We start from the raw sequence: 17,057 nt of genomic DNA, 5'->3' as shown, positions 1-17,057 counted from the left end.
GAAGAAGAATGCTCCCATGGAAGGAGTGGGAAGGAAGAAGAAGAAGAAGAAGAAGAAGAATTCCAACTCCAACGGGGAGGGTATTTTATCATTTATCTCCCCCACAAGATTTATATTCAACAATATGCTCCTTATATTGAGTTCTTAATGGGTTTTACAAAGTTTAGTTACCACCTGACATCTATGCTCGTATTTATTTTCTACTTTCATCTTAAATTCGATTGATAGGTGTTTGCTACTTATCCCAAAACTTGATTTAAGTATCTATTGTTCGACTTTGATTCATATTGAATTCGATTAATAGGCATATGAGAGTTTCAGCATGACGGATCCGGATCAGGCCAACATAGGATCCGAATCCAAGATCGGTATCGCGGGCTCCTCCGTCATGGCCTACTTTTTCAAGGAAGCGAGTCCTACACTGATCACCAAAAGAAACAGATAAATAAACATATAGTTCCAAGAAATCATGTTATCATTTAATTTTAGCTAATAAGGTCGAATAGAGGATAATAACAAGTCCAAAGATACTGACTAATCATGAAGGAAATTTACAACCTCAGCCATTCAAGATTGTGGAAAGAGAGGGCATCATTTCTATAACTTGTACACTACAACTCCAAGGCTCTCTCCCGCTCTATGTAAAGGAAAGCTCCATCCTGGTTTAGATACAAGAAAGGGATGGTACACTTACATCGAACTCTGCCCTTCTTTCCTCGACTGATCTCTGTTTCCTGACAATAGGTCAATCCACTTGAGTCACGATATCGTTTGTATCACAATGCTGCTTTACAAGTTTGCCCGCTTTTCATCCCTCGGTGTTCTCAGTTGATTTGGACATGTTGCATCGTTGAAGCTGCGAAGATGGAGCCGCAGCAGCAGATTTCTGAACCTCGGTAGAAGAAACAGGGGTGGCGCTGCGCGTGGTCTCTTCTGCAGGCAGAGCAACAGAACCAGAAGAAACAGATGGATTATCCTCTCCTTCAGCATGCTCATGGCCTTCCATCTTTTCTCTACCAGCACTCGAGGCTGACAACCAATATTGTGTAGTTATATACAAAAAGGAAACCAACTAAGACATATCACGCATAAGACGAACAAGTGCGAGAATGATGTAACTAACCTGCATGAGTTACACTAGCAGGCATATTTACTTGCGACACCGTGGATGTCATGATTCCCTTCTTCATCCTTGACTGCATAAGATGGCATTTTAGAAAGTCAGGCACAGTCTATTCGATTCCTCACATCAATTATGCAACTTCAAGTATTTACCTTTGCCTCTTCACAGTACTTCACAACAGCTGAGATATTTGAGTAGCGGCCATGCACCAAGGTGTACGCCCATAAAAGCAGCTTTCTTGGGATACTCAAGTCAAGGATATCACTTATCTCCTTTCCTTGCTGTTGTAGCCCTTCTACAGCTGTTTGCGACAAACTTACTGTGTACAGGTTGATGCCCGATGGAAATGTTCCACAAGAACTCTCTCGATAGAAATTGTAGGTACATCTCATCAAGGCAACAGCAGCCTCCATGTTTTCTTCTGATGTTTGTCTAATCTGAATATTCTTGATTTTACATAAAGCTTCAAACCAATTCATGTCAAGGCCTTTAGATTGAAAAGGACCTTCCACTGGTGAAACCAAAAGCTCGTCTGGTTGTAGATCCACAAAAAGTAGTAGGCTATTCTCCACACAACTAAGCTGACCACTGGATTCTCCAGAATCAGGTAATGGAGTGATTAATGCCAACTTAATGGTAATAGAACGGCACCAAGCTAAAGACGCATGCTTGCAAATTTTTGCAAAGTTATTATTTGTTAGTTTTGGATTTTTAAATCGCTTTCGGATCTTTTCATTTATCCCTTCAAGTGCTTCCAGCCGTATATCACTCTCCAGCAAGTGAATGTACTGATGGATGTAGCTGCCATAAAAAGCCAAGCTTTGTAAAGAAGCAATGTAAGTGATGTTACTGTTATACAAACACCAAAATAGCTCGACTTACTTGTAGAGATTGCCTTCGGATAGGTCTGGGCTCTTCAACTCTGGTAGGCTGATGATATCAGTCCACAAATTCACATGGTCCATAAATATGTTGAACAATTTCTCCAACATTTGCTCGAGAGAAATGGAGTTATCGGTAGCATTGTGGATCTCAGCATTACAGATTGATGATATCAGAACCTGAATGTATTTTCCCAGAGCAATCGGAACAATGTCTCCCAAGCACAAAGCAAACTGAAGATAAAATGAAAGCTGTTGTTAATAAATAATAATAATGATCTGATGGTGCATGTTAATAAACATAGTGACATGCAGAAAACAGAAACCTGCAAAAGAAATATAAATTATTTCACATTGTAGGTATTAACTAACAAATACCCTCTTATCAGTTTTGAGATAAACATAAGCCCTATCAAGAGTCCACAAATCCCCTGTCTTCTCCAGAAGATTCAAGTAGAACAACATGTATTTCCGGACACAAGTAATAAACTTCCGAGAACTTTCTGACAGGCTAAGCTCCAGACTCCTTTTGTTTCCAGAAAGTCCAAGACTCTTTCTCCTGGAAAGAGAAAAGAGATCATAATCAAGCTAAAAAACATTTGCATAAACAAGCATCATCAATAGCATATATAAAACCAAACACAAAGACCAATAAACAGATTAACAACAAAAACAAGTACCTTCCCTTTCTTGCCATACCATCAATCTCCCACATGTTCATAGTAAATGAAGATCGAGATGACTTGAAACAAAAGGAAAGTTCTTCTTTTGCCCTCTCCAGGTCTCCAGCCTCCCCCTTTCTATATAGCCCTTTAGCAAGCATGTATCTTGCTTTATGGAAGTGTTTCAGCTCGCCTTCCACACAGATTCCAAGAGCTATGAGGCAATCATCATAAAGCATATGCCAGGCCTTATCTAATAACTTAGGATCAATAGTCTTCTTCTCCTTTGTATCATCTTGATCAATGACATCCTTCCCATCCAAATTCAACTGCATAAGGTCTTGGTTTGTCCAATCGAACATCTCTTGGATCTTCTCCCTAGTTGATTGACTAAAGGCATGTGTAGCAACAACCTGAAACCTCACAGCTTTAGTCATGTCAATTATGTTAGGTATCATGCATAAGAACCAATAGGCTGTCTTACAATATCAATATAGATATATAATAAAAAATGCTAGAACACTCAACTTAATTTACATGGTCAGACAAATGGTACAAGAAGGTGGATTGTGTAAAAAGTTATAAATCATTATATCGTATTTTCTCTACTCAGCTGCACACATTTGAATTTAAGTCTATGAACAATCAAGATTATACAAATAGGCCATTGTTTAGCTAAAAGTTTCTGCAAGTATGACATTTAGTATCCAAATAATGTGCTAGCTTATTAGTTATTTATATTGATATTATCCAATTACTTCTAGGAAACAGCTAGTTATTTTCCTCCCGGATGGTATGGACCAAGATGCAAATAACTGGAGCGTATACTATTGAACCTATCGACTCCCGAGTTCAGGCCATTTTAACCAAAGATGCCAAGGGCGTCAATTATTTTACAATCACAAGTTTGAAGAGCACTGGCCAGCATCTGGCATGGTAAGTCCATCAGCAAATGTTACAAAGAGGCAATGACAACAAAGGCATGCTCATGAAATCAAAATGGGGAAAATGAAGAGAAAAGAGACAAGATGGAGAACAGAATCCCACTCAGGATCCTGGTGTACAGCTACAACCAGGTGCTATCTTCAAATGTCCTACAGCAAATCCAAAGCAAGAAAAAGATCAACCATGTCTCCTGATTAATGAGAATGTGGAGCTTCAAGATGTCTCTTGTTGAATCTAAAGACAGCTTAAAAGGTGATACCTAAATGGATAAAATGGATAGGTAGCAAGTCACCACATATTTTTTAAGCTTGTGAACAGTGAGACACATCGATAATGAACTTAAATCTCAATGGATCTGTGACCTTTTTGTCTCTTAGGAGATGAACATTTGATCCTTGAATCTGAAGACATCATTATCCCCTCCTTGTCAAGAATTTTACAAGTATAGGTTATTATAGAAAGTTGGAACCCTGATTCCATTAGATTAGGCAAATGCTTCCACCTGCCAACTAATCATTTGGGTTTCTAACAAGTCCATCTTCTGCCTCAGTTTGCTTTGTCATCAACTTTCAGAGGATTGACATCATACCACAAAGAGCCAAAAAGTTCGAAAAATCTTCTATTGATCTTCACATGGAATATTATGATCTTTAGTGACCTCACATATGAAGCAGAAACTAAGGTGAAATATATGCACATGATTGCAATCCAGAAATGTCTGAATATAAATCTAAAAGACTAAGTTGTGAATGAAATTAAAAAAAAAAAAGAATTGTAGAATGACACAGAACTATACAGAAATAGAACAAGCTTGTGAATTGTATTCTACTGAAATCAGCAATCTACATATAAAGGTATACCACGACTATCCAGTGGTACATACTGGTCAAACAGGGAATCACCATGCTGAAATGTTCTAAAGAGCTGTCACAGCTGTCAATGTGGCCACAATGAGCTTTCCAATATGTAAATCCAGTATGTTACGATAAAGTAGCACAAGTATTTTTTAATATATGACATGAATGCCTTGAATAAGCTAGAAAGATCTTCCGTTATATTTGTAAAAGAAAAGAGATGCTAAGGACATTAGTATTCTTTGCCGCATGTTTTCCAGAAATATACTTATTCTAAAAACAAACTATCATCTCTCTGTCAAAACTAGAAGTATAGAAATTAGAAAAAAATTCATCTAGCAATTGACATTATTAAAAAAAGACAACAAACAAGCAATTTATAGAAGCTCTTAGTCAAACCTGAATAATATCTAAACTTTGTTTTCCTCGTGTATAAAGCAACTTCATGCGTGATGCATGCATTCTGTACACAGGATCAACAGCAGAAGGATTTAATGAAGCAGCTTTGCTAAAGTAATACAAAGCTTTAGCAGGTGATTGTCCCATCTTTTCACACAGTTTTCCAAGGTAAAAAGCGTGGAGCCATTCAGACCTAATTTGAGGACATACAACAATTGTGTCAGTTTACATTCAATATATGGTTGACGTATAACACCTACGCAAATAGTAGTACTTTAATGCAAAAGCCTTCTCGAAGTGTTTCATCGAATTTTGGCAAAATGTCATCCATGTTGAATCCTTTGTTGGTAAAATAGATCGCTGATCATAAAATGGTACAACATTCTGAAGGCTGTCATAGTAGACTAGAGCCAATAATTCATGTATTTGGCTCTGAAAGAGAATCCAAAAGAAAAGGAGAAGGCAATTAGTTGTTGGATCAAGTAAAATGTTAAGTACATGGATCAACTAAATAACACTAGCCTTGCAAAAAAATACCTGTTGAGATGAAGTACTGGCTAGAGCTAAACTCATTAATAAGCACCGTCTACTCCGTCTTCGACCAGCCTCAACTCTTTGATGCAGATTAGTGTTTTTTTTCCAATCTAATATATTTATATGTTTACTACCATCATTCAGCAACAAGTCCACCTCCTGTAGTGAAGACAAAACAGACATAGAACATGAAAATCGGAATTGATTGATGCAACAATCACGCCAAACAAATTGTATCTCTTTTAGAAAGCTTTAAGAGAACTTCACATTATATAATGCAACTACCTCATCATATATATTTGCAAGCTTCTGCCAGCTCTCAAACTGCAAGGGATTGTACAGTAGGTCATATTTAAATAGATTTGCACTTTGTTCCACAAATTCCTCCCCTTCTTTTTTAAGTACAAAGCCAGCATACTTGTCAATAGCACTTATCTCTTCAGCCTGGGCCATAAGATAGTACAAGTTGCCATAAACTTCTAAGTACTGCTCAGAGCTGAAATAATTAGTCAACATATAAAACAGATATTAGTTGTCAATAAAAGTAAATGCACCAAACTGAGTTAGAAAAAAAAAAGAAATGTACCAAAGTTGGCAAAACAACATAAGGCAAGGAAGTTCCACTTATCAAACAAACCTCACAACTGATGATTTTTTGTGTGTTTCAAGGCCTCTTGCATTAGACAGAATAGTTGTTACCAGCTCTTGACCTTCATTAGGTCCAGAAACTTCACGAAGTTTATCTTCCCATAGATCAGGACCATCGAGGAATTTGTCAATTGCATTCTCAGACAATATGTCATCAGGTGGTTGAGGGAAGTGTTTCCGGATAGCCCGAAGCACTCTTCTGAGCTTAACCAATCCAGCTCTCTATGATCAAAAGAAAAATGATGGTACCAGATCCAGCAAATTTACAATACTGATAAGCTATCTATGAATTGAATATGTGAGGAGAAAAGCAGGAAGAAAGAAACTCACTGACAGAGCCTTTGCATAAGGTAAAACATATCGAAATACATCCGCACACTGCTCTTTTGTTTGGTATTCTCCACGACTAGTATTTTTATGAATGGCTAGTTCCTCTTCACTAGAAGAATCTGGGTTTATCTTAAGCCCATATAAGCAGAAGAAGCTCTGATCCAAGGCATTATCAATACCCAACTCAATCTCCTCTAATTCTTCATCGGTAAGAGAACTAGCAGTCTCACCAACAGTGGTACTTTGCTTCTGTTCTGAAGAAGAATCCAATTTAGAGTTCTTTCCAGTATCCAGTGCATCCTCGTGTTTTTCATTTTCTTCATAAGTGACAACACAATCAGAAACCACATTTTCTACAGTGTGCTTGTGAGAAGATGTAATTTCCTCTTGTCCATTTGTACCTAAAAGTAAACAGAGCTCAAATCTCTCACAACTGAAAATTGTTTGTGGTGTCAGCATAATAAAACAACTCGATCATTTTTCATCTATCATAGCATACCACTCAATTGCTTTAGTTTTACATCTAGTGCTAAGAGATGCTTGATTGCAAATTTGAGAAATGTGCCTTCCTCCCCTTCACTGTCCCTACCAGCACAACAAAGCCCATACTCGGCAAGCAAATCATGGACTGCCACAATCAGGTCAACCTGTGATGTTATATACACACAAGATAATAAACAGTTCAACACAATGTCAGAATGAGGAAAAAAATCCACAAACTTGTTTCTGTGAAAGAATGGAAAATTTTACTTGAGTTTTGATAGAAACCGAAGGGTCAAGGTGTTGGAGTTTGCAAAAAGCAATGGCAGCATCTACCAGGCACCAGCTCTCCCATTGCTCTGTCTGACCTGAACTTGCTGAACCAGGAGACTTTTGGCTGACGATTGTTCTCATTATACTGCGCATAACCGTCACGAGCAAAGACTGAATATCTGCTACAGTGCAAATAAGAGATCCCAAGCTATCCTGCAAGTAGAGACAGCAGCATATGGTTGTTATATATGCCCTCATGAAAATAATCTCTGCAAGAATCATTTTAAGTTGCATTGATAAATCAGACATTCAAACAAAAATGGAGAAAGAATAGGTGGCATGAAGACAGACCAAAAGGGTAGCAATCAACAATCATGTAAAGGTAAAAGGAAATAATCTATTATACCCTGCAAAAGGACAGAAGCAACCTGATGGATGAATGCTAACTAGACAAACTAGCTTGATGCAATGCAACAAACTAGATATGATTTAATAAAATCTGAGAGATAGTAAAAGGAATTAAAACAATTTAGACAATGCACAAACATCCACAACTAAGTTATGGGTGTCAGAGATATTATATACTGATCTGATAGTAGAAAAACCATATTTGTATCCATCAGCAAATATGAATTCAGACACAGATATCAAATGATACCATAAGTTTTCCATGATGACACCAATAGCTGTTATTTGAAATTGTCCAAATCCAGCTGCCTGACAAAATAAAACTCCTTAATATTAAGGTTAGACATAATATCACTCTACAAGGGCCGATCAGAACCTTATACAAGCATATAAATGTTCTCCCTAATTATTAAAAGAGGAATATAGTAGCTAAATTTGTCATTAATAGATCTCAAAAACATCCATCTTGAGTTGAAAAGGTAATTACTCAATTCTCAGGCAAACACTAGACCAGGAAGGAATTTGAGCATATACACCTATATATTATAGAAACTATCAGGAAATATCTAAAACTGGGATCAACTAGGAAGCTTCAGTCAAAAACTATAAAATTGATTGACTGCATACATTATATTCCTATCCTCTAGTATTGTGAAACATCTCCTCATTGCACTTACACTTTGCCCATCCTAAACATATTTGCCCACATGCATATGGAAGCCCTTGTAGGCTATACATAGGTCGATGAGGGCAGGTCACATTCTATCGGCTATGTGAAATTTACAATGAATTAACTAGATCTTGTACCCAAATATGATCTAGGATTATTTAGACCCAAATCTCAAGCCTTGTGCCTCTAACAGGGAAAAAATTGATCTTTCTACCTGTCAAACAGCCTTTAAATTCTTACACGAAGTCTTCACTTGGCTTGGAACATAATACTAGCTTAAGAGAGTTAATATCAAGTTGATTGTAAAATCATATGAAGATGGCTCTAGAGAAGGATTGGATGATGATAATATCGATGTCTTTTATACCACTGAGGTTCATAAAGACGTGCAGGAAAGATGTAGGATCACATGCCTATTGGGACATAAATTCCACATTTCCACTTAATTAGTTAGTTTTGGGTGCCTAGAAAATTCTAATACTATGACTTCAGTCTCATTTTATTCTTTCTAGTTCATGGTTCCTCTCCTAAGATATTTTTATCCATCAATGAAAGAAGCAAGCAAACAAATCATGAACAGGTCATACGGCATTGACCATGCTATTGGTCTTCTAAAATACATATTATTAAGGAAAGGAGGCCTAAACTCAAAAGTTGGCATACTGCACCTAGAAACTTTGCATCTCCCAAAAGTGAATACCATTTACTGTTCCACCAACAATACCGAACCAGCAAGGATTGACATACCGCCTAAGTCGGTACGGTATGAGCAATACATATCGGTCCGATAGAGGACCAGCACGTGGACCACCCTGTACCAGGCTATATATGTAAAGGGGGGTCGTATCGGGTGATACGGCCTATGTACCAAGCGAAAAGGTCGAAATAACGGTCAGATTTCAACCGATATGGATCAACGACCCAGATTTATCTTGATCCAACAGTCAATTTGACTGTTGGACCGCCTTTTAGACACCATTTAAACCCTCTCCCCCTCCCCCTCTTTCACCCTCTCTCACTCTCACATCTTCTGAACTCTCTTTCACACTCAGTCGCTCTCTTTCTCACACATTCTCACTCTTTTCTCAATTAAAGCTGATATTTGGTGATTAGAGCTTCATTTGGGAGGATTAATGCATTCTAATTAAAAAGTATGTATTCTCTTACTACTGCTTGGTTAAATTTTCCTGGTTGCATTAAGCCAGTTGCAATGTTTATTATGAAAAAAATTCCTACTTGGTTAAATTTTCCTGGTTGCATTAAGCCAGTTGCAATGTTTATTATGAAAAAAAATCCTAATCAGTATTTCAATCAATCCGGGAAAAGAATCAAATATCCACACATGCAAACTTTTAAAAGATGACGAGATAAGTGGGCTTTAATTCCACGAGAGCTCAGAAGAGGTCATGGAACCTCAAACATGCAGAAGTAGTTCAGGACTTCTCAATTAATTAGAACATGCATCACAACAAATAACTAATGAAGATTGTAAACAGCAGCACAATAAAATACATATCAAATACTACATTAGTTTCAATTCCCATCATAAAACACTAAACAAACAAGGTCAAAAGTTAGCTCTTACAAACGAAAATAATAATAATATTATTATTATTATTTATAACAATAATATTATTATTATTTATAAATTATAATAATAATAATGAACACTTACAGTAGCACCAGCTTGATCAATAAAGTTCTTCACTAAAGTTGTACTTCGGGATATATCTTTAACTTCTTCAGAAACCAGACTTTTCCAATGTTTGCTCATTGGTTCTGCAAAGTCTATTTCAAAATCACAACTTGCTTTTAATGCTGAACTTTTACCCTTCAACGCCGCAGCAGAACCTTCCATACCAGCTGCAACAGATAACACTTGAAGCTTTCTCCGGTGACAGTTCAGATATACCTGAATATCCATTGGTTCTGCCTTTTGACATGCTGAAATAAGAAGATTTAATGCCGATAGCTCCACTGACATGATCTTTTCTTTTTCTTTCAATGGACCAAACACAGAATCAAGATACACATCCTTAGTAGAAAGAAGAAGAGGAGAGAGCATGTTCATGCACTCCAAGTACATTCCTTTCTCCATCATTTCATCTGAAACTTTCCCAAGTAGAGAGTCAAGCTTCAATAAGTTAATTTCATGAAGAATTCTATCAACAGTTATCAGTCTCACAAGCTTGCAGTGAGGTAGAAAGACAAAGTCAGAAGCCTCTTCTAATTTATTGTTATTTCTCAGAAGTGATAAACAAATGTAGAATTCATTGAAAGCTTTTGCCTTGCAGTCTTGGAAAAGAGACAACCGACCGCTTAACCAGAAGAAACGCACCCAAAAAGCATTATTATCTGTTAAAGTAGAACTATGCACAAATCTTTCCTGGGAGGCAGAATCACTACTTATTGTTGCTCTTACATTTTGAAAATTATTCAACAACAGCCCACCTTCTTTCTCAAGTTTGTCATCTAAAAGTAATGATGTTCTTTGAGCATCATTAATCTCCATTACAGTTTGTGTACTACTGAAATGATTATCTATACCAATTAAGTCATCATGAGAATCGAGAGTTACCAATTCAATGACTTTGCAAAGATGATATGATGCCTCAGAAAGATACTCTAACCGTTTTGATCTGTTAGCAAACCATGATCCCTGGTCATAGTATAACTCAGCAAGAAATAAGCAAGATAATGGGGAGCGATCCTGACCCCAATTTCTGGTCAATTTCTCTAATTCCATGAACTTGACAAAGCTGTCCTGAAAGGGAATATACTTGTGGGCCACCTCCTCCAGTAAAAGATGAGCTATATGATGAGCACCAAAATTCTTTGAGGTTTTAGATATAAATTGCAAAGTATCATTGTGCTCAAGGTTTGAATTATAGGTAAGAGAATCAGGGTACATGCTATCAGAAGTAAATGAACAATCTTGACCTACAGTTCTTAATCTTCTTAGGATAAAGGGACCCAGAAATTGACAGACAATGTTTGCCTGATCTTTGGCGCTGGATTCTGATTCTTCTTTACTTAATTTGCGACTTCTAAGCATTTCAAGACGTGTACTTCGCCTTTCCTGGTGATGTTCTCTGTCTGTACTGATATCTCTTTCTTTAATTGTAGTTGACTTCTCCATACCATAAGAACCCAACAATGTGCACCCATCAACAGGATGCAAACCATGTTCTTTACTTTTGGCAGGGTTCACAATAATGTCTGAAAATTCACTTAAGCGTATATCTATCTTTATACAAGTAAACCTATCCATGTTCTCATTTGTTTGGGTTCCCATGCTCCTATCATCAATTGTTGTTGCATCACCAGATAATTCCATTCCAAGCCTGTTAAATTGCTTGTCATTTCGTACATCCTCATGATCATGCAGAGTCTCTGGCTCAGAATCTTTAGTGGCTGGCTGAACAAATATGCCCAGAATTGCATCCAGAAGAGCCGACCATGTTGCTCCAGCCAACTGCAGTTGTATGGTCTGATTACGTCTTTTAGATATGCGATTGCTGCTATTTTCATCGTCTACTGATTTTCTTTTCTCAGAAAAATTAAGTCTAACATGCTTTGGTTCCAGCTTATCGATACCACGAGGTGCAAAAGGTACTGGCTCAGCATCCTCGATAGTCTTCTTAACATGCAAAGCACGAGAATGTGATGGCCAATGTCTAAGAATAAGATTTGCTACAGAAAGACATGCAACTTCATCACCAATTGCAATCAGTACCTCCAATAATTTCTCCATGCAATTCCCTTCACGCAAAGTAAAAAAAATTAAGAAAAATGATGTTAGTATACATAGTGACATCCTAATTTTAAAGTAAAATAGAAAATATGATAAAGACCAAAATAACATGGAACAAGAATAAATTTTGTATCTCTAAGGAGCATCATATAGCCTTACAATTATTGGGGCTGCACAGAAGTCCTTGCTCAAATGCCCACCTTGAAGTGCTCAATAAACCCATTTTGCATGATAATGTTCCCAGGTGATTCCAAACAACTGAGTCATTCTCATCAAGCTCCACGGCTTGGAGATAGCATTGAAGAGCATTCTCATAATATATGGGGCCTTGTTGAAGGAAGACAGATGCAAGATTCTTCAGTGACAAGAACCTGCAGTAAATGAAGTTGTCAACACAAAAAGTGACAGAATGAACAACCATCAACTTGAAGACTATTAACACTTTAAGCATAACACTATTAGGCAGTAATACTTGCAGGTGAAGAAAACATTGCCAAAAAAGGTACAGTTCCTGAATGAAGTTTTTAAAAAAATTCAAAATCAATATTCTATGGGGTCTTTGCCCACTGTTCCAAATCTCCGTAATTGTTCATGTACAAGTTGCCGATATAAACCTTTAAACATTGAGAACCCAATATGTTACCCACCTGTCAGTCTTCACCACCTAGCCACTGGAGGAGTGACTTTTGGGAAACAAAATAAAATGCACATCCTGAGCTTCTATGATAGGTGGAACCCACCCCTTCCTCTGCATCCATGATTTTCATCTCCCTCCTGCTTGTCCAATCTCTCTTCTTCTAACTCTCTCCACTGCCTACCCAAGCTCTCTCTCCCCCCCTAGCTATCTACCATTCCCATAAGTTCTCTCCTCCATTCTCTCTCCCTGAGCTTATAAACAGTCAAGAAAGCTTTTAAGTTTTAAGACCATTATTAGTACTTCCAAGAAGTGAAATATAAACAATAGTCAAGAATTGAATGTTTAAATACAAAGAGAGATTGAAGAGTTTCATAAATGCATTTATTTCCAATTTTCCTATATTATAAAACAATCAATATGCAATTTCTAAGTACCAAAGATTACAAAAGCAAGAGAGAGTTGCAAACACTGTAAAGGGAAATGAGAATTTTGACTTGGACATTATATATGTCATGATCCGACCTGACGAAATAATTAACTCATTAACATGACAGGCATGAACCATTGACCTAAAATGCTTAGACTTAGGCTAATGTAGTAGACCCATTCTAATCATATAAACAAGATCAATTGGCCTCCCGTATCAGACGTGGGATTAAATATGAGGTGTTGCAATTCTCCTCCACTTAGGTTCCACGTCTTTGTCAATGCTCAAACATAACCCATGATCAAGGTTTGGTATGGTGCATGTTTTGCCCAATCCAATAATTGCTCCATGTCTTGATGTGTCTATTACATGGGCCCAACCCCAATCTACATACAACACTTGTTCACTTGGGCCCTCACCATACTCCACCCTGATAACATTCATCATAACCCGACTGGATGGGATATCTCACCCCTTGTAGGCTTGAATCACTAATCCAAAATGCTTAAACTCGACTTAAGGATAATAGACCACACTCTAGCCCTATAAACCAACTCAATTGACCTCCCACCCTCGACATAGGACTAAACCTAGGATGTCAGGATAAATGTCTTGAATACAGAAAGTTCTGCTCAACTTTATATTACAAACTCTTGGTCCAACATGAATGGACAATGTCAGAAACAACTAGCACAAAGAATGATAGTAGCAAAAGTCGTTTACCAAGTTGAACAGAGTATGTATAAGTATTGCAGCTACAAACCTTAGCTGTAACATATGACGGTCACCAGGAACATTACCAACCTAACAAGAACAGATAAACTTTTAATTAGTTGAAGTATGAACAAAAGTGTTAAACATATCATTTCTAGCTGAAATTACCTGGGCACTCGATATGAGAGGATCCCTCAAAACAGATTCTAATAGCTCACGAGCTTTTCCGTAATCTTTAGCTTGCAATTTCAAGAGTCCTTCATGATATGTTTGGGAAAGATGGAACTCCTGAAAATGATGGCAAAAGAGTTCTTAGGAAATAAATTTTCATATTAGATGGTACAATCAATTAACTGAAGTGCATTGCTAGAGATCAGCAGTCCCACAGTACAAATAAATAAAAATGGACATGCATTTCACAAACACAAAGTGCATATATAGGAACTATATGGAAAGTTCATGCCACATTGTTGGGAGTTGGAACTTCTGACCTTCAGTTGCATGGACAGGGACATGAGTCATGTTCCAATGCATATCCAAGTCAAATTTTATATATGAGAAATAACAAACAACAAGAACACCTAAAGTGAGTTAAATTAAATCTATGAACAACATGCGAATAAAGGTTGGAGACTATTGAAGGAGAAATGAACTGTTTCTTCTCCATAGGAATGCGTAATTACCTCTATTATTTTGTGCTAATTAATTCATAATATTGATGTGTGTGTCACTCTCCTCAACTTCAGTGCTTTGATAAATTGCTGATTTATGTGCATGCCAAATATATATTTATCACATTTAGTCAATAATGGTTCTCCATTTTAAATAATGATATCAAGTATGTTCATGAATCAACAATAACAACAAAGTCATAAGTCCCAATTATTCGGGGTCCGCTACATGAATTTTTTATCGTCATTTGAATCTATAAAAAGTCATATGTTTAGTTAAATTAAAAGTATTTAAATCCTTATTTATAGTTTTTACTAAAATTTTTTTAGATCTTCTTCTATCTTTCCTTGTTTTAGTTAAGCATGTTCATGAATCTTAAAAATTAATAATCACTGGTTCTCCTGTACATGCATAAAAGCAAAATTATAAGAAAATCAGGATTTATGTTAGGGCCAGTCATTCTAAAAAAAAAGGGATCGGATTACAATGATCAGCCATGCTGGACAAAAAGGATTGGAGTATTGGTTTTTCAAAAAATTAAATTAAAATTAGTAAAAACCTAAAGATCTGCTGATAAATTTAAATAAAAAGCATTCTTAATCATAATGATAGAATTCACCCTAAGGAAGAGAACAAATTATTATTGGAGTCGTCTGAATCATAATAAATATTTACAATACAAATTCAAGACCCAGAATACAAAAGTTATCTGACACTTGCATGAAGGCGTAAATATTTCGAGTTGGCATGCAAGCCCTGCTACCAGATGACTAGGTTAAGTAGAAATATGTAAAACAGGCTAACAAATGATCAATCCAAACTTCCAAATGCACAAAACAAACTATTTCATATACTAGTGAGCTAACTAGTAAGTCAAGAGAGCTAGCGAATATGCAGATACACTGAGAGTTAAAACTCTATGCCACTAAGCTGTTATAAGTTGTACATGAGGCTGTTTTGCCAGAACAAGCTCTTGATGTAACACCAAGGTGTGATCAATCATCAACAAATTACTGCAGAGTGCAGACTAAATGGAACAACAACTAATGAGCAAAAGCATCAAATTATGGACCTCGGTGAACTTACAAGGCAATTGGCTCTAGTCCCAATTTGAAAGAGCAAACCTTATAAGGCCAGAGAAGGTTTTAAACTTGTGGAATTTTACCATGTTCTGAGCACTAGCAATTCTTATGCATTAGTGACTAGCCAAAGTTAAAGTACAGCTTCAGAGATGAGGCATCTGTCTGCTCCAATTTAGACCTAAAAAATTCTAGCAATTTGTATCTGAATGACAGCTCCTTATACCACTATATTACCTTAAAAAACTAAATTCGCTTGTTTTGCGACCTCAAAACTTAAAAAAGTAAATAAACCCTGCAAGGGCAATGCAAAGCTTGCAAAATAATAACACTAGTATCAACAAGCGTTCTATCTTAATTTTAGCACGTCAAACCAGATAAAGGGACCAAAGAAGATCGTAGAAATCAACAATTGATCAATCCATGTTTCGAAAAGAAACTGAAAAAGGAAAACCCAATTAAAGTTAACCATATCCTTAGCTATGCCAATTCTTATGAGGTCATACATCTATCTCCTCCAATTTATTCCAACAACATTCACACAAATTCCTTCTGAAAGACAGCTCTAAATGCCACTAATTACCATGAAAAAAAAAGGACATGTTTCGCAACCATAAAGACAAAATAGTACCAATTAAAACTACAATTTTAATACAAGAAGAAGCAGAAGTGGAAGTACCAAAATGCCTAAACCATCTCAAATCCCTAATCCCAGAGAAACCCTGCCAGGGCAATGCAAAGTGTGCAGAAAGGCAATACTAAGCAAAAACTAGGGTTCTCATTTTTGCTATCTTCACACGTCAAAACACCAAACTAAGACGCGAAAGAAGGTCCCTCACAATCAGACATCAATTTATCTTAACAAAAGAAAGAACAACAACAACAGGAACTAGAGAGAGCGGGACGGAGGCGTGCCTGGGCTTCTTTGGTTGGGGCGAGGGGCTCCCACTTGCCTCCGGATTCCGTGTCGTTGATGGCCGCGATGGAGAACTTTGAGATACCAAAAGAGAAAATTCCCATTAATTAGAATTGGGAACCGATGGAAGGGGGCATCCGGATCCATCGAGGGTTAGGAGGCTCACCATGGCTGCGACGACGGTCGCGTCGTGCTCCGCTCCCTCTGCGGCGGGCGACAAGACTTGTGAGCGCACAAGCGCCGGTGGTGGATTCGGAGAAAGAAGACGAAGAAAGAAGCGGGTTTTTTCCTGTTGAGTTATTACTTTGCGAGACCGAAGCGGCGTTAGAATACGGATTTCAAAGGATATTAAGAATATATATATATATATATATATATATATATATATATATATATATGTATATAAAGAGAGAGAGAGCATTTTTTTTTTCCTCGAAAAAGCGCCATATTTTAACCCCTTTTTTTTTCAGTAGAGAGTTCCTTTTCTTTAAGTCTCCAATTTTACTCCAAAAACGGTGAGGAATATTTTTTTTCCAGCGTTTTTAATTTGTTAATCTTTTTCTTGACATGGTTTTGTTGGGTTCAAGTTTTGTTTGATAAAACTTTAAAGGATGATTTCTTCTTAACAAGTTTCTTTTCTTTTTTTATTTT

The 17,057-nt window shown here is 36.9% G+C and overlaps 1 protein-coding gene across 2 annotated transcripts; it reads right to left on the bottom strand.

Moving 5' to 3' along the window:
* Window positions 1–503: 503 nt before the first annotated feature.
* LOC135650064 (calcineurin-binding protein 1-like) lies at window positions 504–16,735 on the bottom strand. 2 transcript variants are annotated; one of them, XM_065169165.1, is made up of 20 exons: window positions 16,573–16,735; window positions 16,406–16,480; window positions 13,908–14,027; window positions 13,789–13,829; window positions 12,121–12,332; window positions 9,883–11,969; window positions 7,127–7,342; window positions 6,876–7,023; window positions 6,377–6,777; window positions 6,036–6,268; window positions 5,684–5,894; window positions 5,402–5,557; window positions 5,139–5,296; window positions 4,865–5,057; window positions 2,685–3,079; window positions 2,383–2,563; window positions 2,006–2,238; window positions 1,276–1,924; window positions 1,124–1,196; window positions 504–1,029 (listed from the first exon to the last, which is right to left on the bottom strand). In XM_065169165.1, exons 1-20 carry the CDS (start codon window positions 16,573–16,575, stop codon window positions 809–811), a joined length of 6,006 nt encoding a protein of 2,001 aa, XP_065025237.1. In that variant the 5' UTR covers window positions 16,576–16,735; the 3' UTR covers window positions 504–808. The 2 variants fall into 2 exon arrangements, with proteins under 2 accessions (XP_065025237.1, XP_065025238.1); XM_065169166.1 differs by lacking the exons at window positions 504–1,029; window positions 1,124–1,196; window positions 1,276–1,924 and having other exon boundaries at window positions 2,107–2,238; window positions 2,331–2,563; window positions 16,573–16,719.
* Window positions 16,736–17,057: the final 322 nt, after the last annotated feature.

The sequence above is a fragment of the Musa acuminata genome, chromosome BXJ3-9 (assembly GCF_036884655.1).
Source record: "Musa acuminata AAA Group cultivar baxijiao chromosome BXJ3-9, Cavendish_Baxijiao_AAA, whole genome shotgun sequence".
Classification (NCBI taxonomy): Eukaryota; Viridiplantae; Streptophyta; class Magnoliopsida; order Zingiberales; family Musaceae; genus Musa; species Musa acuminata.
The sequence above is the reverse complement of the archived record's forward strand: the minus strand, read 5'-3'. Positions and strand labels throughout refer to the sequence as shown.